The sequence below is a fragment of the Phacochoerus africanus genome, chromosome 8 (genome assembly GCF_016906955.1).
Source record: "Phacochoerus africanus isolate WHEZ1 chromosome 8, ROS_Pafr_v1, whole genome shotgun sequence".
NCBI classification, from domain to species: domain Eukaryota; kingdom Metazoa; phylum Chordata; class Mammalia; order Artiodactyla; family Suidae; genus Phacochoerus; species Phacochoerus africanus.
The window spans coordinates 95,615,554-95,640,288 of NC_062551.1; the positions used below are offsets into that span (position 1 = coordinate 95,615,554).

The following is a 24,735-nucleotide window of genomic DNA, read 5'->3' on the forward strand; positions in this document are numbered from 1 at the left end:
CAGTCATCTGTCGATGGACATTTGGGTTGTTTCCATGTCTTGGCTATTGTGAATAGTGCTGCAATGAACATGTGGGTGCATGTGTCTTTTTCAAGGAAACTTTTGTCTGGATATATGCCCAAGAGTGGGATGGTGGGGTCATATGGAAGTTCTATGTATAGATTTCTAAGGTATCTCCAAACTGTTCTCCATAGTGGCTGTACCAGTTTACATTCCCACCAACAGTGCAGGAGGGTTCCCTTTTCTCCACAACCCCTCCAGCATTTGTTATTTGTGGATTTATTAATGATGGCCATTCTGACTGGTGTGAGGTGATATCTCATGGTAGTTTTGATTTGCATTTCTCTAATAATCAGCGATGTTGAGCATTTTTTTATGTGTTTGTTGGCCATCTGTGTATCTTCCTTGGAGAACAGTCTATTCAGGTCTTTTGCCCATTTTTCCATTGATTGATTGGCTTTTTTGCTGTTGAGTTGTATACGTTGCTTGTATATTCTGGAGATTAAGCCCTCGTCCGTTGCATCGTTTGAAACTATTTTCTCCCATTCTGTAAGTTGTCTTTTTGTTTTCTTTTTGGTTTCCTTTGCTGTGCAAAAGCTTTTCAATTTGATTAGGTCCCATTAGTTTATTTTTGCTCTTATTGGGAGACTGACCTGAGCAAATATTCATGAGGTTGCTGTCAGAGAGTGTTTTGCCTATGTTCTCTTCTAGGAGTTTGATGGTGTCTTGTCTTACATTTAAGTCTTTCAGCCATTTTGAGTTTATTTGTGTGCATGGTGTGAGGGTGTGTTCTAATTTCATTGCTTTGCATGCAGCTGTCCAGGTTTCCCAGCAATGCTTGCTGAATAGACTTTCTTTTTTTCATTTTATGTTCTTGCCTCCCTTGTCAAAGATGAATTGACCATAGGTGTCAGAGTTTATTTCTGGGTTCTCTATTCTGTTACATTGGTCTGTCTGTCTGTTTTGATACCAGTACCACACTGTTTTGATGACTATGGCTTTGTAATATTTCTTGAAGTCTGGAAGAGTTATGCCTCCTGCTTGGTTTTTGTTTGTCACGATTGCTTTGGCAATTCTGGGTCTTTTGTGGTTCCATGTAAATTTTTGGATTGTTTGTTCTAGTTCTATGAAAAATGTCATGGATAATTTGATGGGGATTGCATTGAATCTGTAGATTGCTTTGGGTAGTATGGCCATTTTTACAATATTGATTTTTCCGATCCAGGAACATGGAATATCTTTCCATTTCTTTACATCTTCTTTAATTTCTTTGATTAAAGTTTTATAGTTCTCGGCATATAAGTCCTTTACCTCCTTGGTCAGGTGTATTCCGAGGTATTTGATCTTTTGGGATGCAATTTTAAAAGGTATTATATTTTTGTATTCCTTTTCTAATATTTCATTGTTGGTATATAGAAATGTGACTAATTTCTGAATGTTAATTTTATATCCTGCTACTTTGCCGAATTTATTAGTCAGTTCAAGTAGTTTTGGGGTTGAGTCCTTAGGGTTTTCTATGTATACAGATGTTCTCTGTTTTTTTTTTTTTTGTCTTTTTGCTATTTCTTGGGCCACTCCTGCGGCATATGGAGGTTCCCAGGCTAGGGGTTGAATCGGAACTGCAGCCACCGGCCTACACCAGAGCCACAGCAATGCTGGGTCCGAGCCGCGTCTGCAACCTACACCACAGCTCACGGCAACGCCGGATCATTAACCCACTGAGCAAGGGCAGGGACCGAACCCGCAACCTCATGGTTCCTAGTTGGATTCGTTAACCACTGTGTCACGACGGGAACTCCCAGATGTTCTCTTTTAAATGCAAAGACCTTTTGTGCTTTTGTCTTCTGCGAGTAATAATTAAAACATAATTTGCTATTTTAGAGCATGAGGTAATCAAGAAACTGAAGATATGGTAAAGATCATAGTTTAAAGTCTCGCCATAACTTCTTCTAGCACTAATGTCTAGTGTTTTTCACCTAATAACATTTAAATGAGTGTATTTTAAACTTTGAAGTGCAGGGCATTAATTTATTGTCACTTATTGTCTTAGGCTACCAGTTGTCATATAGTCCCATTGCCTTTTAATTAAAAAAAATGCTTTAATAATGTATCCTTTATTTATTTATTTATTTATTTGATCTTTTTTTTTGTCCTTATAGGGCCGCACCTGTGGCATATGGAGGTTCTAGACTAGGGGGTCCATTCGGAGCTGTAGCTGCTGGCCTATGCCACAGCCACAGCAACTCCGGATCTGAGCTGTCTGTGACCTACACCTTAGCTCATGGCAACGCCGGATCCTTAACCCACTGAGTGAGGCCAGGGATCGAACCTGAGCCCTCATGGATATTAGTTGGGTTCGTTAACCAGTAAGTCAGGATGGGAATTCCTGTTTGTTATTTTAAAAGCAGTTTCTCATGATGAGACCTTTTCTTTTTTTCAGACTTTGGGATTCTTCATGAAAGATGCAATCAAGAAATTTATTGTGACTCAGTGCATTTTATTACCTGTGTCTTCACTTCTACTTTACATTATTAAAATTGGGGGTGACTATTTTTTTATTTATGCCTGGCTGTTCACGTTAGTTGTATCTCTGGTAAGTGAAATTTTTGTTTTGGTTTTCTTTTACAATATAAATAGGTGCTCATATAAATTCCCCTTTTGTTTTCTGCTTCTAAGTATAGAAATAGGAAAGTTGGTTCTGACCATAGACTTTCTTCTTCTTTTTTTTCTTTTTTTCTTTTAGGGCTGTACCTGTGGCTTGTGGAGGTTCCCAGGCTAGGGGTCTAATCAGAGCTACGGCTGCCGACCTACACCACAGCCACAGCAACTCCAGATCCGAGCTGCATCTTCGACCTATACCATGGCTCATGGCAATGCCAGCTCCTTAACCCACTGAGTGAGCCCAGGGATCAAACCTGCAACCTCATGGTTCCTAGTTGATTCGTTTCCACTGCACCATGACAGGAACTCCTAGATTTTCTTCTTATACTGAATCTTACAGATCCTAGAAGCTAGTTGTTACTTTTTTTTTTTTTTTGCCACACCCGCAGCACATGCAAGTTCCTGGGTTAAAGATCAAATAGTCCCAGCAGCAGCTTCGACCTGTGCTATAGCTGCAGCAATGTCAGATGCTTATCCTGCCATAGCAGGAACTCCAGTACTTTTAATGATCCAGTTGTCAGGCAGTTTAGGCTGTGCATTTGTGAGCTGCCACCAGAATAATGACTAAGTTTGACAATTTGATGACTCTTGGTTGAGCTACAGTGCCTAAAAATTTGGATCTTTTGAACAAGGAATAGATGGGAGTTCCCGTCGTGGCTCAGCGGAAATGAATCTAACATCCATGAGGACGTAGGTTCAATCCCTGGCCTCGCTCAGTAGGTTAGGGATCCGGTGTTGCTGTGGCTGTGGTGTAGGCTGGCAGCTACAGCTCCGGTTCAACCCCCAGCCTGTGAACTTCCATATGCCACGGGTGTGGCCCTAAAAAAAGCAAAAAAAGAAAGAATAGGTGTAAGAGGGACAAGAAAAAGAAGGCATAAATCTTACAGCATAGATCATAAAATATCTGCTCTCTTTTGTTCTCCTTCCCCTGCCTTTTCCTTCCTCCTTTCTCTTCACTCTACCCCTTCTTCTCTGTCCCTTGCCCCGTCTTCCTCCCTTCCCTTCTCCCTGTTCCCTGTCTCTTCCCTTTTCTGCTCCACTGCCCAGTCCTATTCCCTCTCTTCCTTCTCCCTCCTTCTTCCCCTCCCCTCCCCGTCAGACCTTCCTCACATCTTCTTTTCCTCTTCTCTTTCCCATATTCTGAAATGCTTCACAACACAATCCGAAAGGTATTGTGTTGTGAAGCAGTCCCCAGAGAATACCACCTATCAGCTCTTTACCTGCACTGTTGATGAGTTTCTTTTCGTCTGAATTACTATGATGCTTATTGCTTCACTTCCCATTGGTGGGATCATGCCTGGAAAATGGAGTTACAAATATATGTTGTATGGCAGATTGAAGTGAGATGAGAGCAAAGGAAATATTCCCAAAATGCTTAAGGAGTGTTGTTTCAACCACTGTGTACAGTTGTGAACTGTAGGTCATTAATGTTAGCAAATAAACCAAGTAACAGGGAGATCCCGTCGTGGCTCAGTGGTAATGAACCTGACTAGGATCCATGAGGCCTCGGATTTAACCCCTGGCCTTGCTCAGTGGGTTAAGGATCCCGTGTTGCTGTGTGCTACAGTGTAGGTCACAGACATGGCTCATATCTGGTGTTGCTGTGGTGTAAGCTGGCAGCTGTGGCTCAGATTCCACCCCTAGCCCAGGAACTTCCATAAGCCATGGGTGTGGCCCTGAAAAAGACAAAAAACAAATAACTGCACACAGTTAAGCTCTACTGATTATTTCAAATACTTCAAGTCTATCATGATTATCCTGAAAGGCAGAATTCCAAGTTATGATGAGCTTATGAAGTATCATAAATTCTCACAATAGTTTTGAGTGTACCATATGGCTTTTTCAATTATTACCACCTAGAGACTATTCTTTTTTTTTGGTTTTTAGGGTCACACTCGAAGCATATAGAGGTTCCCAGGCTAGGGGTCAAATTGGAGCTACAACTGCCCGCCTACACCACAGCCACAGCAACGCTGGATCTGAGTCATGTCTGTGACCTACACCATAGCTCATGGCAGTTCAGGATCCTTAACCCACTGAGCAAGGCCAGGGATTGAACTCACAGCCTCGTGGTTCCTAGTCAGATTTGTTTCTGCTGTGCCATAATGTGAACTCCCGAGACTACTTATTTTGATTTAATTCATCAAACAGATACCGAGTGTTTACGATCTGGTACTATTTGAACAAATAAGATAAGGTCCCTGTTCTTGGAGCTAAGATCACATAACTGTTTTAGTATTGAATCTGTATAATGGATGGGTTTTGTATTTGTTTTTGTTTTTGTTTTCGTTTCTTTGTGCAGCACCTGTTGCATGTGGAAGTTACTGGGCCAGGAGTCGAACCTGTACCACAGCAGTGATCCAAACTGTTGCAGTGATAATGCTGGATCCTTAATCAGCTCCTTAACCCCCTGCGCCACAAGAGAACCCCCTGGGATTTTTTGTTGTTGTTGTTGTTATTTTTGGGGGGTTATGAGTAGTTTCTCTTTAAGAACATATTCATAAGTAGTTCTCACATTTGCTTTTCAGGTGCTTGTCACCATCTATGCAGATTACATTGCTCCTTTATTTGACAAATTCACACCTCTGCCTGAGGGGAAGCTTAAACAAGAAATTGAAATCATGGCAAAGAGTATTGACTTCCCTTTGACTAAGGTGTATGTTGTTGAAGGTAAGGCTCCTTGGGGTAAGAAACTTTTATTTGAGTGATTTGTTTTAATTGAGTACTTTTATTCTTAAAACTTTAATGAAAGAGTGTGAATCAGTTGGTTTGGGGGGTTTTTGTTTGTGTGCCTTTTGCTGTTTAAAGGTTAGGATTTTACATTTTGGCTTTTTAGGCTTTATAAGAATTAATGACCTAGTCCAGGGATAGAAACTGGTGGCCTGATGCCAAATCTTGCCCTTGCCTGCAACTGTATTTGGTTGGCTTTACAGTATTGTTTTAAATTCTGGGCCAAGATTTTTATCACTCCCTGTTACATCATGGTACTAGATTGATTTATTCACTTCTGTTACCTGCCTGGCTCCTTGAGCTAGACTCTTGCTTAGTCAGATTCCATTTGGCACTGGTTTGAGGGTTAAAAACAGAACCAGTGTCATTGGCTTTGTCTCCCCCAAGAAAACTTACCATGTATGGCAGGATGCTGATTTCACCTGCAGATTACCCAGACTGTAGTAACACTAGGTACTTCAGGTAGGTTCTACTTTGTTTTTGAGAGTTAGGCTACATAAGACTACTATAGTCCCAAGGAAGCCTACAAAGATGCAGAGAAAGACTGTGTGGCATCATGACTTTCAAAATCTATAAATTAAAATCCATGTAAATGAATGAGACTAGTTCTGCCTCCGCCATTTGTCAACTGTGGGATCTTGAACAAGTTACTTTGCCCTTCTGGGTTTCAGTTTTGCTTCCTCTCTAGTCTGGCAGACATTTTCTATAAAGAGCTAGACAATAAGGATTTTAGGGTTTGCAGGTCACACGGTCTCTGTTGTAGCTATTCAACTCTGCCATGGCAGTACAAAGACAGCCATAGATAATACATAAACAAATGAGCATGGCTGGGTTCTAATACATTTTTATGGAAAAAAATAAGTGGCAGGTTTGACTTGCCCTGCAAGCCGTGATTTGCCTTTCCCGCCTCTAAAACTAAAAAATCACCACTGGGAAGCAGCTTTAGTGGATGAAGAAGTAGAAACTGAGAAGTAGTTGCAGGGGCAGGTGAGAACAGAAATGGTCACAACTGGAGATAATGAATTAATAGTAACTAGAAGAGTACAGAAATCTCAGACATTTGGGGGCCAACTCACGGCACAATTGGAATATGTCTATGGGGAAATGGTAGAAAAATAAGCCAATTCATACTACTACTTTAGCCTCTGAGATTGCTACGTTTTTAATTGGTATTAAACCAGTAGCATACTGATCAGTACAGTAGAACATTTCTGAGGGACTTTTACTGAAGGGACACCCTAAGTTGCTGATCACTTAAGGTGTAATAAGATAATGTGAGAGCTAATGCTATGATGATAGAGATAATAGAGAAGATTTGTGATATATGCCATCAGTGCTGTAGAATTTTAGGTGAAACAGGGAACACTTCATGGAGGTCTGTAACACAAGCTGAGACTATAGAAAATCAAGATTGGAGTAGCTAGAGGGTAGCATTTCTGAGGTCAGGCTTGAGTTTAAGTTCTGGTTCTATCACAAAGGACCTGTGTGACTTTGGGCAACTTACCTCTACTAAACAGAAGTTACTCTTCCTTAATGTATATTTTTGTTGTTAATAATGGTAACAATCCTCAGAAATATTTTGAGTGAATGAATGTTGTTACTAACAGTAATAACACACATTATGGACTTGTAAATTGAAAGGGAAAAACCAGTTGAAAAGCCAGAAGTCCTGCTCTCAAAAAATCTCAGCAAGTACTGAGCAGAGAGTTAAACTAGTGTGAAGTGATGAAGAAAGTCTGAGGAGGTACTTTAGATTAGGTCATCAGATAAGACCACTCTGAGCAAAAGAATTTAAGCTGAGATCTGAAGGAAGGAGCCATCCATGCTGAGATCAGTGGGGAGACCTTCCAGAACTTTGTATCTTCAAAAAAACAGAAAGAAGTGCGGCTACCAAATAGCAGGAAAGTGTTATGACATGAACTCTGAGACATAGACAAGAGTCAGACCACAGAGACCTTTGTAAATCAGGGTAGGGAACTTGGATTTTATTTTAAGGCTGGGGGGGGAAGCTGTTGAAGGTTTTAGGCAGGAAAGTGACATGGCCTGGTTTGTACTTTTTTTTTTTTTTGTCTTTTTAGGGCCACACATGTGGCATACGGAGGTTCCCAAGCTAGGGGTCGAATTGGAGTTGTAGCCACTGGCCTACGTACACCATACCAATGCCAAACCCGAGTTGTGTGTGTGATCTGCACCACAGCTCATGGCAATGCCAGATCCTTAACCCACTGAGCGAGGCCAGGGACCAAACCTGCATCCTCATGGATACTAGTCAGATTCGTTTCCCCTGAGCCATGACAGGAACTCCTTGCTTGTACTTTTAACCTATCTTGGGTTGCTATACAGAGAATAGGTGGTGGGAAGGCAAGAGGAGAAGCAGGGAGAGCAGTTAGGAGGCCAGTGCAGTTCAGGAGGAGATTCTAAAATGGTGGCTTAGATTAAGGTATAGTAATTGATGGAGGGAAGTGGGTGTATTTGGGATGTGTTTTGGAGGTAGAGTTGATGGAATTTGCTAATAGATGGCACATAAAGGAATAAGGGAGAAAGGGACATCAAAGATAACGACCAAGATTTTTGGACTAAATGGGTAAATGGTGGGTTACTGAGATGGGAAAAAAATGGGAGAAGAGCAGGTTTGTGAGGGCTTAAGTTCTGTTGGGTGTGTTATATTTCGAGATACCTATTCAGCTAGAGTACTGAAGTTCTACAAGCAATAATTAGTTGTACATCAGTCATAGAAACCTACTGTGGCTGATTTAACCTGAAAAATTCTTTATTGAAACAGTATTTGGTCACTCACAAAATCATCAGGAAAGTTAAGTTTACCAGACTTGGAAATTGGGCTCTCTGTTGGGAGATGAGGAACTTAGAATCATCCTGCACAACCAGTCTGGTGATGACACTGCTGTTGGGTTTAGCAGTTTGCACCCTTAACATCCCTTCCACTAGCACCTACAGAATTAATTCCTCACTGCTCTGCTCCTTTGTGTAATTAGCTAACCATTCAGAGTCCCCAGTGGGTGCGTCTGATAGACTGAGCTAGGGCACTGGGCTAGCTGCCAGGAGTGCTGGAGAAGCAGATATCTAGCTCTTAGATTTCTCAAGTGAGAATCTGTCTCTCATAAGACTTGTGTGGCGTAAAATTCCCTAAACTCTGCAAGGGGATTCTAATACTGGTCAGGGAAAAACTGCACCTAAGAGTATAAACAACAAATATGTATTATAGACCTTGATGTGGAGGTGTGTCAGGTAGGCAACTGGTTATAGATATCTGGAGCTCTAGGGAGAGGTCAGGGCTAGAAATAGTGATGTGGAAACATCTGGCATGTGTTTAATGCTGTGGATGAGGGCACTTAGAGAAGAGAAGGGGGTTCAGGTCAGAGTCAGCAGAGAAGGAAGAGCCAGCAAAGGCTGAGGAGGCGAGACCACTGAGGTAGGAAGAAAACCAGAAGAAGGTGATGTTTCTTTTGAGTCAGGAGAAGAAAGTGTTTCAAGGAAGCAGTGGTCAGCTGTATCTAATACAGCTGAGAGGCTGATACAGTTGCACAAACATTTCAGTTTTCAGAGTTCTCAAATACCTCATACCTCAGTAAACAATACCTCATTCATCCAGTAAACAAGCCTTAGTGAACAAATAACTGTATGCCAGGCACAGTGATACGGAAAGCTTCTGGTTTAGTGCAGGGACTCTTAAACTTTAAGAATCCCCTGGAGAGTTTGTTAAAAGACATTCCTCAACATTCTGACTTATTGGATATTTCTAGTATTTACATTTAACAGGTGCCTGTAGGTGATTTTGGTGTAGGTATTCCTCTGGAGACACTTTGAGATACTTAAACCAGTGAGAGATACTAAGACATTAATTTTATTTTACTTATCTGCCTATTTCCACAGATAACTTCAGGCAGCTTTTAAGAAATATTTTTAATTGATTAAAAAATTAGAATCAGAGAAGATAGAAGTGTAATATTCAGATACACAGCTTTCTAAATCCTAAGATCCTATATTATTGACAAAATTGGACTACATGTTTGGCTCTTAACTTCCAGGCAACCAAACCAAAACGCTGGAGCCTCATGTCATAAACATGAAAATAAAGCTTAAAGAAATTAAGAATGGGAGTTCCACTTGTGGCTCAGCGAAAACAAATCTGACTAGCATCGGTGAGGATGCAGGTTTGATCCCTGGCCTTGCTCAGTATGTTAAGGATCTGGTGTTGCTGTGAGCTGTGGTGTAGGTCGCAGATGCGGCTTGGATCTGGTGTTATGCCGTGGCTATGGCATAGGCTGGCAGCTGCAGCTCCGATTGGACCTCTAGCCTGGGAACCTCCGTATGCCACGGGTGCAGCCCTAAAAAATGAAAGAAAAAAAGAAAGAAAGAGAGGGAGGGAGGGGGGAGGAAGGACAAAAGGACGGAAGGATGAAAGGAAGGAAAGAAAAAAAGAAAGAAGGAAAGAACGTTTCTTATATTTACACAACTAATGCATGGCAGAGCCAAGATTTGAACCTAAGGTCTGTTCTTAACCACTAAACTCACTGCACATGGTAGGACATAAAATATAAAGAAAACTATGGAAAATAAAGAAAAATATAAAGAATAAAAATCAGCCATAGTTCAGCTACTGTTAGCCACTGTTAACATTTTAGGTACTTTTTTTTCCAGTCTTTTTAAAGAGAGCTGTAGTTTTTTCTAATTATAGAAATAAGTGTACTTGTGTTAAAAGCCTTGAAAAGGATAAAGAGGGAACAAAAATCCGTATTTCTAGAACCCAGTAATAAATAATATTTTAATATATTTCTTAATATGCTCGTGTTTATGCTTTTCCATTTACATGCACATTTTTATGACAATAATGGAACTTTATATACATGAAGTGTTATATCCTTTTCAGTATGTTGGTGAGCTTTTTCCTATCTTGTTAAAATTCTTCAAAAAGGGTAATTTTTTTCTGGCTGCTTAAAATTCCATTTCACAGCTTTACCATAATTTAATCCACAACTGTTGGATATTAGGCTTTATTTATTTACTTATTGCTATTAAGACTGCAGAGAAACAGACAATCTCCACTGCTGGTGGTGCTTTATGTTGATATAATATTCTTCAGGTGTTAAACAACATGAAAATGTTGATGTCCTTTCCAGTAATTCAGTTTCTAGGCGTCTCTCCAAAAGACCCCAGGCTTTTTAATTATTTTCCATGCTTTGAACTGTCTTTTCCTTAGGATCTAAACGCTCTTCCCACAGCAATGCTTATTTTTATGGCTTCTTCAAGAACAAGCGAATAGTTTTGTTTGACACTCTACTAGAAGAGTATTCTGTACTAAACAAAGACATCCAGGAGGAGTCTGGCATGGAACCCCGCAATGATGGAGAAGGGGACAGTGAAGAAATAAAAGCTAAAGTTAAAGTGAGTTCTTCTTTTCCTAAGAGACCCTGGCTTAGTTTTTATAAACAGTTCCTGTAACAGTTCAAAATAACATCAATTTCTATGTAGTGAGTGTTGAATTCAGGGAGACTATCAAAAACACAGTGACCCCTTTATAATTCTGGTATCTGGGAGAGATTATCGCTATGGTTAAATGCTATCTACCATGCAAGCCTTCACAGAATGTACATGTTAAAATTACAAGTGTAAGGTAGGAAATTTTTTATGATTATAAGCTATCTTTATAACAGGGACTATATATATAATCCTGATATATTTATGATCAAAGAATTCCCACAGGCAGGATGAAGAGGAGATGAACATCTTATTTTTAGCTTCATTGAGATGTGGTAATTAATAGGCTTTAGCAATGAAGAGACTGAATTTGAATCCTGGTTCTGTCATTTAGTAGCTGTGCATCCTTGGATACATCCTTGTTTTTTTCTTTACCAAGTATTTATGAGATGTAAACTCTGTGCTGAGATACTTTCCTTGGCACTAGGAATACAAAAATAAAGAGGCAAACCTTGCTCTCAAGGAATTTACAGTCAAAAGGAGACTGATATCAGAACAATCTCAGTCTGATACTGTAATTGCTTCAGTGAAGCTGTGTATACTGGATGCAGTGAGAACACAAGAGAAAACATTTCTTAAATCTGACCTGAGAGTCTGAGAAAGCTTTTTCTGAATCTGCTGGTGCAGAAGGTCACCTGATGTTGATCAGCAAAATCTAAAGTATACCAAGACGAAACGAGGAAGGGGAGGTAATGATAAGAAACCAATACAACAGTCTCCAGTACTTGTCTGTGTGATGGAATGTACCATTGGCTTTGATGTTGTTCAGAGATGATTTGGGGTATGTGTGACTCTGGGCAAGTAAGTTAAGCTCTCTAAATCTTTGATTTCACAACTGAAAGACAGTGCCAGCAGGGTTTCTCCCCTTGGCCCTCTTCACATCTAGGATCAGATAATTTTTCATGTGGGTGGCTATTGTGTACATCATAGGATGTCTAGCAGCATCCCTGGCCAGTGTCCATCCCTCCTTTCCCACCAAAAAATGTCTCTTTTCATTCCCAGATGTGCCCAAGGGCAGGAGAGAGGGGGCAAGATCACTCCTAGTTGAAAAACACTAGGATAAAGATGCCTACTTTTTAGGGTTGTAAAAGATTAAATGAAATAATATATGTGAAAGACCTTGTACTCTGTATATTTTAAGTACCAGAAAATAACTACTATCATTGACCATCTGTTTTGACCTTGAAGAAATGGTCTAGAGAGGTGTCTAGCCTGTTTTAATTTTTAATTTTTATTTTATTTAATTTTTTTTTTCTTTTGCTTTTTAGGTCCGCATCCACAGCATATGGAGGTTACTAGGCCAGGGGTCAAATTGGAGCTACAGCCATTGGCCTACGCCACAGCCACAGCAATGCAGGATCCGAGCCGCCTCCTCAACCTACACCATAGCTCACAGCAATGCTGGATCCTTAACCCACTGAACAAGGCCAGGGATCAAACCCACAACCTCATGGTTACTAGTTGGATTCGTTTCCACTGTACCACAACGGAAGCTCCTTTTTTTGTTGTTTTTTGTTTTTTTGCCTAACCTTTTTTAAATATGTAGATGGAAGAAAATTCTTTGAAGGGGTTAAATAACATTGGTTGAGGGTTATCTCCTCTGATTTTTTTTTAAGTGGGGTTATCCTATTGGGATATTAGATTTAAAGTCACTTTGGTCTGGAGTTCGAGTCATGGCTCAGTGGTTAATGAATCCGACTAGGAAGCATGAGGTTGCTGGTTCAATCCCTGGCCTTGCTCAGTGGGTCGAGGATCTGGCGTTGCCGTGAGCTGTGGTGTAGGTTGCAGATGCAGCTTGGATCCCAGGTTGCTGTGGCTCTGGCAGGCCGGTGGCTACGGCTCCGATTTGACCCCTAGCCTGGGAATCTCCATATGCCGCAGGAGCGGCCCTAGAAAAGGCAAAAAGACAAAAAATAAAAAATAAAGTCACTTTGGTCTGACGAGAGTCATAGGATTTTAAGCTAGAACTCTTAAGGTCATTTATAGATGGGTACACTAAAGTCCAGAAAGGGTAACCAGGCAGCAACACTGTGGAATGCTTCCCCATGTCTTGGCTATTGTGAATAGTGCTCCAATGAACAGAGGGATGCATGCATCTTTTTGAATGAAAGTTTTGCCTGGATATGTGCCCAAGAATGGGATTGCTGGATCATATGATAGTTCCATATTTAGTTTTCTGAGGTCAGATTACTTTATAGCCAAACTTGGGTGTTAGATAGTGATCTGCTGATTTTAAGCAATATAATGAAATCACCAACCTTCAGTATCTGCGAGAACAATATTCTTTGGCTTAAATCTTAAAAGAGATTGGGTAGTCCTTTGAATTGTATTGAATGGAGACAGAGTTATTTTGCTGGCTACTTGAAGAGCCTGCTTTATTTCATTGATAGCTACAAATATTTTAGCATCTATGTATAAGTTACATAGTCCTACCCTATAGAACCTGTAGGTAGAGGAGACTAGATATGTATACAGACAGCTCATAGTTTAAGGCAGAGGATGTTAAACATCATGAGTGGCTGAAATAATGTTGCTTTTAGAAATTGAGAAATTAATACAGATTCTATATTGTAAATCAACTATAATAATTTTTTTTTTACCTTTTTATGGCTGTACCTGTGGCATATGTAAGTTCTCAGGCTAGGGGTCCAATCAGAGCTGCAGCTGCTGGCCTACAACCTAGCTATAGCAACACCAGATACAAGCCTTGTCTGTGACCACAGCTCACGGCAACGTTGGATCCTTAACCCACTGAGCGAGGCCAGTGGTCGAACCTGCATCCTCATAGATACTAGTTAGGTTCTTAATCCACTGAGCCACAATGGGACCTCCCGATAAAAATTAAAAAAAAAAAGAAATATGAATTCTAATGGTTAGACAGTTTTCTTAAAAGAGAGGATATTTGAACTAGACAGAATTGTGACTTGACTTGGGGATGGTGCTTTTCAGGTTGAAGATATGGAATGAATAAAGCTATAAAGGCAAAAAAACCTACAGAATGGCTATTCTGAAAATAGTGAATAAATGTATTCTTATAAATGGGGATAGAAAGGTAGGCCAGGACCAGTTTATAAAATACTTCTTCCTGAAGATGTTGAATGGTTATTTTCAGTGGCCTGGAAAGTTAAGATTGATTCGGGTGGAGGCCAAAACTTGTTTTAGGAAATTAAAAAAATTTTTTTTGTCTTTTTAGGGCCGCACCTACAGTATATGGAAGTTCTAGGGTCGAATCAGAGCTGTAGCTGTCAGCTACAACCACAGCAACGCCAGATCCGATCGGTGTCTGCAACCTATGCTGCAGCTCGCAACAATGCTAGATACTTAGCGGGGCCAGGGATTGAACCTGCATCCTCATGGATACTAGCTGGTTCATTACTGCTGAGCCACAATGGCAACTCCTAGGAAGTTTAAAATTTGATGGCGGTATATAGGATAGAGCAAAGATTGGAGGCAAGAGAGACTTCTAGGGGCCTATTGCATCAAGATAACCAAGATAGACATGAATTAAGGGCCTACACTAGAGAGAGAGGTCACAGTAAGTGTGGAGTCATAATAAAAGATGGATTTAAAGTACTTGGGTGTTTGCTATTATGAGGAGTGAAGGAGAAAGTCAAAGATTGATGCAGCACTCATGTACATGTACTCATTTCCAGCACATGTACCGCAGGTGAGGTGACTTTAAGTAGTATATCATGATTTGAATAGCTATGTGTATATTAGTGTACATAAGGAAAAAAGATAAAGCGAGTGTATCACAGTTTAATGAACATTATCATTTAGGATATGGATACGTTTAAAAAGTGAATTGAGGTGTTCTCTTTTGGCACAGTGGGTTGAGGATCTGGCATCGTCACTGCAGTGGCTTCGGTTACTGCTGTGGCACAGGTTGGACCCCTGGCCCAGGAACTTCTACATGCTGCAGATGTGGTCAAAACATTTTTTTAGGTGAATTGATTTAAAGAAAGATATTAAGTAAATAATCGCATAGAGAATACACAGGCGTGGCAGAAGTTTAGGAAACAGTTTATTCAGCACCCTGCTACTGAACGCCTATTATGTACTATGCAGTGGGAGATGCAAATGGCTTGAAGTCTGGATGATGTAGAGAGGATGAAGTGTTTCGCTTTCAACAGGTGTTTAAAGAAGAAAACTAAAGTTATCTGAAATCTCTCCTCTTCGAGATAACTACTACTGGCATTTTGATAAATATGTCCATATTGGCGATTCACATTTAAAAAGATGTCTAAGCTGGAATTCCCATTGTGGCTCAGCAGTTAACAAATCTTACTAGCATCCAGGAGGACACAGGTTCGATCCCTGGCCTTGCTCTATGGGTTAAAGAGCTGGTGGTGCCGTGAACTGTGGTGTACATCACAGATCTGCTGGTGTTGCTGTGGCTGTGGTGTAGACTGGTAGCTGTAGCTCTTATTCTCCCCCTAGCCTGGGAACTTCCATATGCCGAGGGTATGGCCCTAAAAAGCAAAAATAAAATAAAAAGATGTCTGAGAAACTTACTCTTTGCAATTTTACCCTTCAGAAGACAGATTCAATAATTGGAACAACCTGTCTCCAAAGCAGTTTAAGTAAAAGGAAACATTTAAATACATAAAGACTATATGCAAAAGTTGTCCTTTTATAGACAAAAACCAGTATTTTCCCAGCAAGTGCTAGGGTTGTGTAAAAGTCTTTCCCGTTGATAAGTATAATGGAAAGAGGGCAGGATCCAGAAATGTGGGTTTGAGTTTTACCCACTACTTATTAGCAAGATGATCTTAAGAATTTTAACTTCTGGGTGTTTTTCATCTCCAAAATGAAGAAAACACTGCCTATCCTGAGAACTTGGTGTTGGGAGTATCAAAAAGAATCAGTGTGTGAATTATATAAAAAGGAATGTGTTATATAGAAAAGTGAAAGATATATGGTACTTATTTTTGTTCTTGTATGTGAGATCAGCATGGGAAGAAAGAAAAATCCAATTTTGTTTGAGAATCTACCACAAATAAGTCGCCTTTTTGCAGAAAGCGACCTTTATTTAAGCTCTTTCATTCCACATCAATGAATGTGACCCCACACAGTTCTGATGAGCTTCCTGAATCTGACATCAAACCAAGAGGCAAGAGCCTATGTTATAGAATAGAGACCTGCTTGTTTTATAAAGGAATTTATAATTCATATTGGGAAACAGGTAACTAGTGAAAAACCTGGAAGCCTGAAGCCTGTGTTACTTTCTATGAAATAAGGCTAATGATAGCTGCCTTGTAGTACTGGAGGATAACAAACTGTATGTAAAATATTTAATAATACAATGTCTGGTACATAGAGCATTTAATGAGTGGGAACTGTTATCATTATTATAAAAAGCAGCCTATTTTAGGAATTCCCTTTGTGGCTCAGTGGTAACGAACCTGACTGGTATCCATGAGGAGGTGCATTTGATCACCTCAGTGGTTTAGGATCCAACATTGCTGTAAGCTGTGGTGTAGGTCACAGACACAGCTTGGATCTGGTGTTACTGTGGCTGTGGCATAGGCTGGCAGCTGTAGCTTCATTTCAGCCCCTATCCTGGGAGCTTCCATATGCTGCAGGTGTGGCCCTAAAACAAAACAAAACAAAACAAAACTGCCTCTTTTTCTTCTTATTAAAGCAGTAGGTAATTAGAAAACATGAATAATCCAACTAACCATAAACATTTTACTATATATATTTCTAGTCTTTTTAAACTATCATTAAAAAAAAAATCATTCTCTTATTGGGTATATGGGTTGTTTTTAGTTTTTTACTGTTAAAAATGTTCTTGCAATGAATATTTTTGTATGTAGATCTTCAATTGCACCTCTTAATTCCCCCCTTGGAATAGATGTCTGTTAATTGGTGCTTTGTTCCTTATTCCCTCTTAATGGCCATTCCCTAAAGGTATAGGTACACGTGCCTCTTAGCCCTTTATGAAACTAGGCTAGTTATCTCTTTCCTTTCTCTACCAAATGTATTCTGACCTAAATTCTAATGTTCAAAAGGAAAAGAGATAATAAATGTCAGTGCTTTCTTGCCAGTCACTTTAATCTATCCCTCTTTTTCATGCATCTACCCATCCTCATTTTTTTTTTTGTCTTTTTGCTATTTCTTTGGGCCGCTTCCGCGGCATATGGAGATTCCCAGGCTAGGGGTCCAATCGGAGCTGTAGCCACCGGCCTACGCCAGAGCCACAGCAACGCGGGATCCGAGCCGCGTCTGCAACCTACACCACAGCTCACGGCAACGCCAGATCGTTAACCCACTGAGCAAGGGCAGGGATCGAACCCGCAACCTCATGGTTCCTAGTCGGATTCGTTAACCACTGCGCCATGACGGGAACTCCTACCCATCCTCATTTTAAGTGGTCATTTTCCTTAAAAATGAGGAATTGGTGAAGAGGTGGAAAAGTGGTAGAATATCTAGATTCTCATATCTTGCTACCTGTGTTCCCGTTAGGTTGCGTTTCTCTAAGTGTATAAAACAGACTCAATTCCATGTTTCTCTATTTTTTTGTACTTCTTTTAAGTAGTTGGAGTTTATTTCAAAACCTTTAGCTTTCACTTTCTAGGATATATATTCTCTAATTGTTTCAGGATAGATATGAATCCAATAGATGAAGCTTTTTTATTATTTTGTTTAAATCTTTATTGATATTTTATTTGCTTGATATTTCAATTATTGATAGTGATATGCTAACATCTTTTATTATGATACATTTGTCAGGATTTTTTTTGCAAATCTGACAATTTTTTTTTCCCCCTGTCATTTTGCCTTCTCTAGGGCCACTTCCCCCGGCACATGGAGGTTCCCAAGCTAGGGGTCGAATTGGAGCTATAGCTGCTGGCCTACACCACAGCCACAGCAACGAGGGATCCAAGGCGCATCTGCGACCTACACCACAGCTCACGGCAATGCCAGATCCTTAACCCACTGAGCAAGGCCAGCGATCGAACCCACAACCTCATGGTTCCTAGTCGGATTCGTCAACCACTACGCGACAACAGGAACTCCAACAAATCTGACAATTTTGAATGAATATATTCTGAACCCGTAATATTCGGTACATGCAGATTTAGAATTATTTGTCCTGGTAAATTGAGCCTGTTATCATTGTGTTGTGACCTTCTTTAATAATGCTTTTTGCCTGTAAGTTGATTTTGTCTGATATTAATACAATGACATCAGATTTCTTTTGGTAAATGTTTGTTAGATATCATTCTTTTACTTTTTAAAAATATTATTGAGGAGTTCCCGTTGTGGCTCAGTGGTTAACAAATCCGACTAGGAACCATGAGGTTGTGGGTTCGATCCCTGGCCTTGCTCAGTGGTTTAAGGATCTGGCGTTGCCCCAAGCTGTGGTGTGGGGGTGTGGGCCACAGATGCGGCTTGGCTCTGGCGTAGGCCGGCAGCTACAGCTCTGATTGGACCCCTAGCCTGGGAACCTCCATATGCCGTAGGTCCAGCCATAGAAAAGACAAAAAAAAAAAAATCAAAAAAACACATAAAAATGTTATTGAGATGAAATTTACCATTATAACCATTTTAAAGTGTACAATTAAGTGGTTTTTAGTATATTCATAGTATGCAACCATTACCATATCACATTCATTACTTTTAACCCTACTGTTTTTATATTTTAGGTATCTCATACATAGCATATAGATAGACTTTGTTGTTATGGTTGCTTTTAAATCCAAACCAACACTCACTATCTTTTTTTTTTTTTTGTGACAAACTTTGTTCATTCATATATATTGTGATTACTCATAATATTTGGTATTATTTCTACCATATTATTTTATGCCCTTTCCCCCCTCTTTTCATATCTCCACCCCCACCCCAAACTTATACGCACTTACACATCCTTCTGCTTTATTTTTATCTTTTAATTTTTTGGATTTTTTTCTGACTGCAGCCACTGCACGAGGAAGTTCCTAGGCCAGGGATCAAATCTGCACCACAGCAGAGACCCAATCTGCTGCGGTGACAATGCCAGATACTTAACCAGCTATACCACAAAACTCCATATTACTATCCTTTTAATTGTTGCTGTTAAAAATTAATCATGCCCACATAACCTAAAAAATCTTAAATATACAATATCTTCATTGCTTCCTGAACACTCCAAGAACCTTAAATAAACACTTTGATCTAATTACCCCTTTCATATTATATTTTAGTTTTATCTTGTTTATTCTTACCCCTTTAATTAGCATTATTATTATTTTATACAGTCATTATTTAAGTTGACTTATGTGCCTACTTGTGTCTCTGCTTATCATTCCCTATTTACTGCACACTTCCTTTTAGGAATCACTTTGCTTCTTCTGAAAGTATATGCTTTATAGGGACTTCTTTGGAAAATTCTGTTTTTGTTTTTATTTCACTCTCATTCTTGAATGTCAATTCAAGATTGACACCTGTTTTTCCTAGCTCTTTAAAGATACTGTTCTATTTTGTTCTGGTTTCCTTTGTTCCTGCTGAAAAAGTCTTCTCTGAGCTTATTGTCCTTTCTTTTTAGTTCTTTCTGGTTGTTCTTAAGATTTCTCTTTGATTTTCATGTTATGCGAGTACAGACTTCTTTATCCCAGTCCTACTTGGGATGTAATGTGGTTCCTAAATCTGACAACTCATGTTATTCCTGAAGTTTGAAAATTATTTGCTATTACATCTTTGCATATTGCTTCTTTCACAGTATCTCCAGTCTGTCTGTCTGGAATTCCAACTAGATGAATGTTATACCATCTCATTCTGTCTCCCAGAGGTGCTAACCAACCTTTTATATTTGTCTCTTGGAGCTGCATTCTGTAGTTTTTCAGCTCTGCATTCCAGTTCATAAATTCTTTCCTTAGCTATATTTAATCTGTTTTTTTAACCAGTCCATTGTGTTAACATTACATTTGGTTCTTTTTCACATCAGTTATTTGTGATAGTGTCTTATTCCTTCTTCATGTTTTTAGTTCCCTTTTTTGTTTAAAATGTGCCTATTTTATACTCTATCTGATAATTCCATTATCTAAGGTTTATTTTGTTTTGTTTTTCAGAGCTGCATCCATGGCATATGGAAGTTCCCAGGCTAGGGGTTGAATTGGAGCTACAGCTGCTGGCCACAGTCACACCAAATCTGAGCAGTGTCTTCTACGTACACCACATCTCACAGCAATGCCGGATCCTTAACCCACTGAGCGGGGCCAGGGATGGAACCCACATCCTTATGGATACTAGTTGGATTTGTTTCCGCTGTGCCACGATGGGAACTCCCCATTATCTGAGGTCTTAAGTAGCAAATGGTGCTCCTTATTGTTTCTGCTAACTCTTACTGCGGCTTTTTTTCTGAAGTATTTGGTAATTTTTATTGTGAGTTCATAGTAGATTAATGATCTTAATCTTCAGGAATCTTGAGGGGTCTGAATTTAGGGCACATTCGTTAATAGAGTATTTGCATTTGTTTCTGTCAGTTGGCCCCAGTGCTACCAAGCCAGAGCATGCACTTAATATCTTAGCTTGTGTTTTTTTGGACCACGCAGATAATGATTTTGAATTTTAACAAGAGACTCTTTTTCCCTACTTTTGATGAGCTTGACACAATTGGGTTATTTTGCCAGCTTTTTTTTAAATAGCTCACTCTTTAACTCAGAGGATAGCCCTTCATCGATTTTTGCAAGGGATGTCAATTTCAACTCCTTACCCTTGGCTTTTTCTTACTTTCAAATGAACTAAACTGTGTATTTAGAAGGATATTTATTTTACTTATTAAGCATTTTTAGATGTTTTTCAGAGTATATGTTGGGGAGTGAATGTGGATGTGCACATGTATAAGACTAAATTGTTCATTGTGTCTTGGCAGTATTTAAATTGAATCTAGAAAGTTTATATAAGCAGTAAGAATTTTATTTGGCTTTTTAAACAATTTTTATCATTCATATGACCATCTACCATTTATGTTTAGTTATTTTAAAAGCAGTACTATAATAATATGCAAATGATTATATATCTGTTAACTAAAATCATTTATTTTATTTGATAGGTTTTGAATAATTTACATTGATACTTGTGTAAAAGTTGAAAGCACAGGTCATTGGCATCAGACTACTTGGCTTCAAATCCCAGGTTCTCTACTTATTGGCTTTGTGGCTATAGGCAATTAGAAAACTTCTCCGGAGTTCCCGTCGTGGCGCAGTGGTTAACGAATCCGACTAGGAACCATGAGGTTGTGGGTTTGGTCCCTGCCCTTGCTCAGTGGGTTAACGATCCGGCGTTGCCGTGAGCTGTGGTGTAGGTTGCAGACGCGGCTCGGATCCCGAGTTGCTGTGGCTCTGGCGTAGGCTGGCGGCTACAGCTCCAATTAGACCCCTAGCCTGGGAACCTCCATAAGCCGTGGGAGCGGCCCAAGAAATAGCAAAAAAAAAAAAGAAAGAAAAGAAAACTTCTCCGTGCCTAGATTTTTTTTTTCTCATCTGTAAAATGGTAGTAATAAGTGTGCTTATATGGTGATTATGAAGTATAAATGAGATAATACAGTACTTAGCACAGAAGGCCTGGTACATAGTATTTCATAATGTTAACAACTTTTTTGTTTTTTGGCTTTTCTGGGTCGCACCTGTGGCATGTGGAAGTTCCCGGGTGAGGGGTTGAATCGGAGCTGCAGCTGTTGGCCTATGCCACAACAACACCAGATCCAAGCTGCGCCTGTGATCTACACCATAGCTCACAGCAGCACAGGATCCTTAACCCACTTAGCGAGGCCAGGGATCAAAGCTGCCTCCTCATGGGTACTAGTCAGGTCTGTAACCTGCTGAGCCACAACAGGAACTCCCATAAATGTTAGCAACTTCTCTTGCTATTGTTTTTACCTTTCTTGGCCTATTCTTCATATGTGTCAAAGGAAAAAAAAAATATGTGTGCGTGTGTGTATATATGTTTTTGTGCATATGTATATGTTTGTATGTGTGTATGTGTGTATTTATAATATTGATTTGTGAGGCTGTAATAAAATTAGAGAAGCAGAGTTCTGAAATATTTTATTTTCATTTTTAATTTTTTTTTTTGCTTTTTAGGGCCACACCTGCAGCATATGGAAGTTCCCAGACTAGGGGTCGAATTGGAGCTACAGCTGCCAGCCTACACCATGGCCACAGCAACTCAGGATCTGAGCCATATCTGTGATCTATACTGCAACTCACAGCAATGCTGGATCCCCTACCCACTGAGTGAGGCAAGGGATCGAACCCATATCCTTATGGAAACTAGTTGGGTTCATTTCCTCTGCGCCACAATGGAAACTCCTGAAAAATTTTAACATTAAATTTTAACAACAATGTCCTACTGTACAGCACAGGGAGTTATATCCAATCTCTTGGGCTAGATCATGATGGAAAAGAATATAAAGAAGAATATAATTTGCAGCAACATGGATGGAGCTAGAGAATCTCATACTGAGTGAAATGAGCCAGAAAGACAAAGACAAATACCATATGATATCACTCATAACTGGAATCTAATATCCAGCACAAATGAACATCTCCTCAGAAAAGCAAATCATGGACTTGGAGAAGAGACTTGTGGCTGCCTGATGGGAGGGGTAGGGGGAGGGAGTGGGAGGGATCGGGAGCTTGGGCTTATCAGACACAACTTAGAATAGATTTACAAGGAGATCCTGCTGAATAGCATTGAGATCTTTGTCTAGATACTCATGTTGCAACAGAAGAAAGGCTGGGGGAAAAATGTAATTGTAATGTATACATGTAAGGATAACCTGACCCCCTTGCTGTACAGTGGGGAAAAAAAAAAAAATGCTTAAACATGCTAGGATACAGAGAGAACGGTTAACAAATCACTATACTTACAATAAAACTTAGTACTGTAATGCAAAAAAAAAAAAAAAAAGAAGAATATATATAGGAGTTCCCGTCGTGGCGCAGTGGTTAACGAATCCGACTAGGAAATATGAGATGGCGGGTTCGATCCCTGGCCTTGCTCAGTGGGTTAAGGATCCAGCATTGCCGTGAGCTGTGGTGTAGGTTGCAGACGCGGCTTGGATCCTTCGTTGCTATGGCTCTGGCGTAGGCCAGCGGCTATAGCTCCGATTTGACCCTAGCCTGGAAACCTCCATATGCTGTGGGTGTGGCCCTTAATGTAGGTTTACTGGGGGTTTTGGAGGGAATAAAACTAGATGTGAATATTCCTTATGCCATCTTAACTTGAAGGTCTCAGGGGTTTTTTTATTTGTGTGTGGTTTTTTGTTTTGTTTTGTTTGGCCATGCCTGTGGCGTGTGGAAGTTCCCTGGCCAGGGATCAAACTTGTGCCGCAGCAGCAACCTGAGCCACTGCAGTGACAAGGCCAGATCCTTGACCCACTGTGCCACAGAGCACCTCCTTTTTTAAATTTTAATTGTTTTTTGTCTTTTTCTAGGTCACATTTTTTAAAACAGCAATTCGTGTATTTTTGTAGGTCATAAGGTTCATGTGCAAATTTGTAAATAATTTGGAAAATAGGAAAAAGATAAAAAGAGTTAAACATCACTGGAGTTCCCTGGTGGCTCAGTGGGTTAAAGATCTGACAGTTGTCACTGCTGTGGCTCAGGTCAATCGATCTGACCCTTTGGCTCCCAGAACTTCAACATGCTACAGGCAGGGCCAAAAAAAAAAAAAAAAAACTGCACTATAATTCTACTGTATAGAAAAAGCTGCTGTTAGAGTTTGATATGCTTTCAGTCTATTTTCTGCATTTGTGTATTTTTGCATACATATATGCATTTTTCATAATTGGAATCATACTATGTATTTTAAATTTTGTTTCCTGCCTTCTTCACCCAATGAACCACTTCCTCATGTCAGAACACAATCTTTGAAAACATTTCAAATGGGTGTATAACATAAATGTTACTTGGCACTATCTATCATGAGCAGTTTCCCATGTTACAGCATAATCTTTGAAAGCAAAATTTCTAATTGGTTCATAATATGGCTGTCATATGACTTTGTCATGATTTATTTAACTATTGTCCCATGGATAAAGACTTACATTTTTTCTAATCTAACTTGGACTGTAAGCTTCATGAAGTTGGAATATGTCTGTCTTGTTCATGATTCTGTGTTTAAGCTAGCTTGACCCTGTGTTTAACATGGAGTGGTTCAGAGAATGTTTTGTTAAGTGGATGAAGAGTTTTGCATAAAAGTCTGATTGTTGCCTTAAGTTAGAATCTAAGAAGGGCTCTTACTAGGTTAAAAGTTATAAATTTTTTGAAGTTTCTTGATATCTTGATAATTTATTTTCAATTTGTTCTTTGATTCAGAATAAGAAGCAAGGATGTAAAAATGAGGAGGTGCTTGCTGTACTAGGCCATGAACTGGGGCACTGGAAGTGGGACACACGGTCAAAAATATTGTTATTAGCCAGGTAAGTTTGGAATGACAGTTCCCTTTTTCTGGCGGGATAGTCATGATAAGCATAGCAGGCAGGAGAGTTCATATAGTAGAGAGATTAAGACAGATGCTGTAGCCAGGCTACCTGACTTACTATCTCTGTGGACTCAGGCCAGTTCCTGAGCCTCTCTCTATCTCCATGCCCTTATTGAGTGATGATGCCTCATAGGACTGATGTAAGAATTAAATAAGTTAACAGGTAAAGAGTCTGGAGTGGTACCTGGAATGTGATAAGTACTGTATAAATATCTGTTGTTATCATCATCATCGTCACCACCTCCTGAGTTGCTCAGCTAAAGGAGCTGTGAAGATCAAAAGGAGGAAGCCTAGATAAGTTAGACATTGAAATCCTTTTTTAAAACATTTTTCTCTTTTAAAACAGTCATTACAGGAGTTCCTGCTGTGGTACAG

At 39.7% G+C, this 24,735-nt stretch overlaps 1 protein-coding gene across 1 annotated transcript in view; it reads left to right on the forward strand.

Annotated features, from left to right (window-relative positions):
- ZMPSTE24 (zinc metallopeptidase STE24) overlaps positions 1-24,735 on the forward strand; it is a 48,153-nt gene that overhangs the window by 17,507 nt on the left and 5,911 nt on the right. The window contains 5 exon segments of the mRNA XM_047793514.1: positions 2,441-2,593; positions 5,190-5,331; positions 10,610-10,794; positions 24,195-24,261; positions 24,264-24,298. Of these exon segments, the coding sequence (XP_047649470.1) occupies positions 2,441-2,593; positions 5,190-5,331; positions 10,610-10,794; positions 24,195-24,261; positions 24,264-24,298 (582 nt within the window).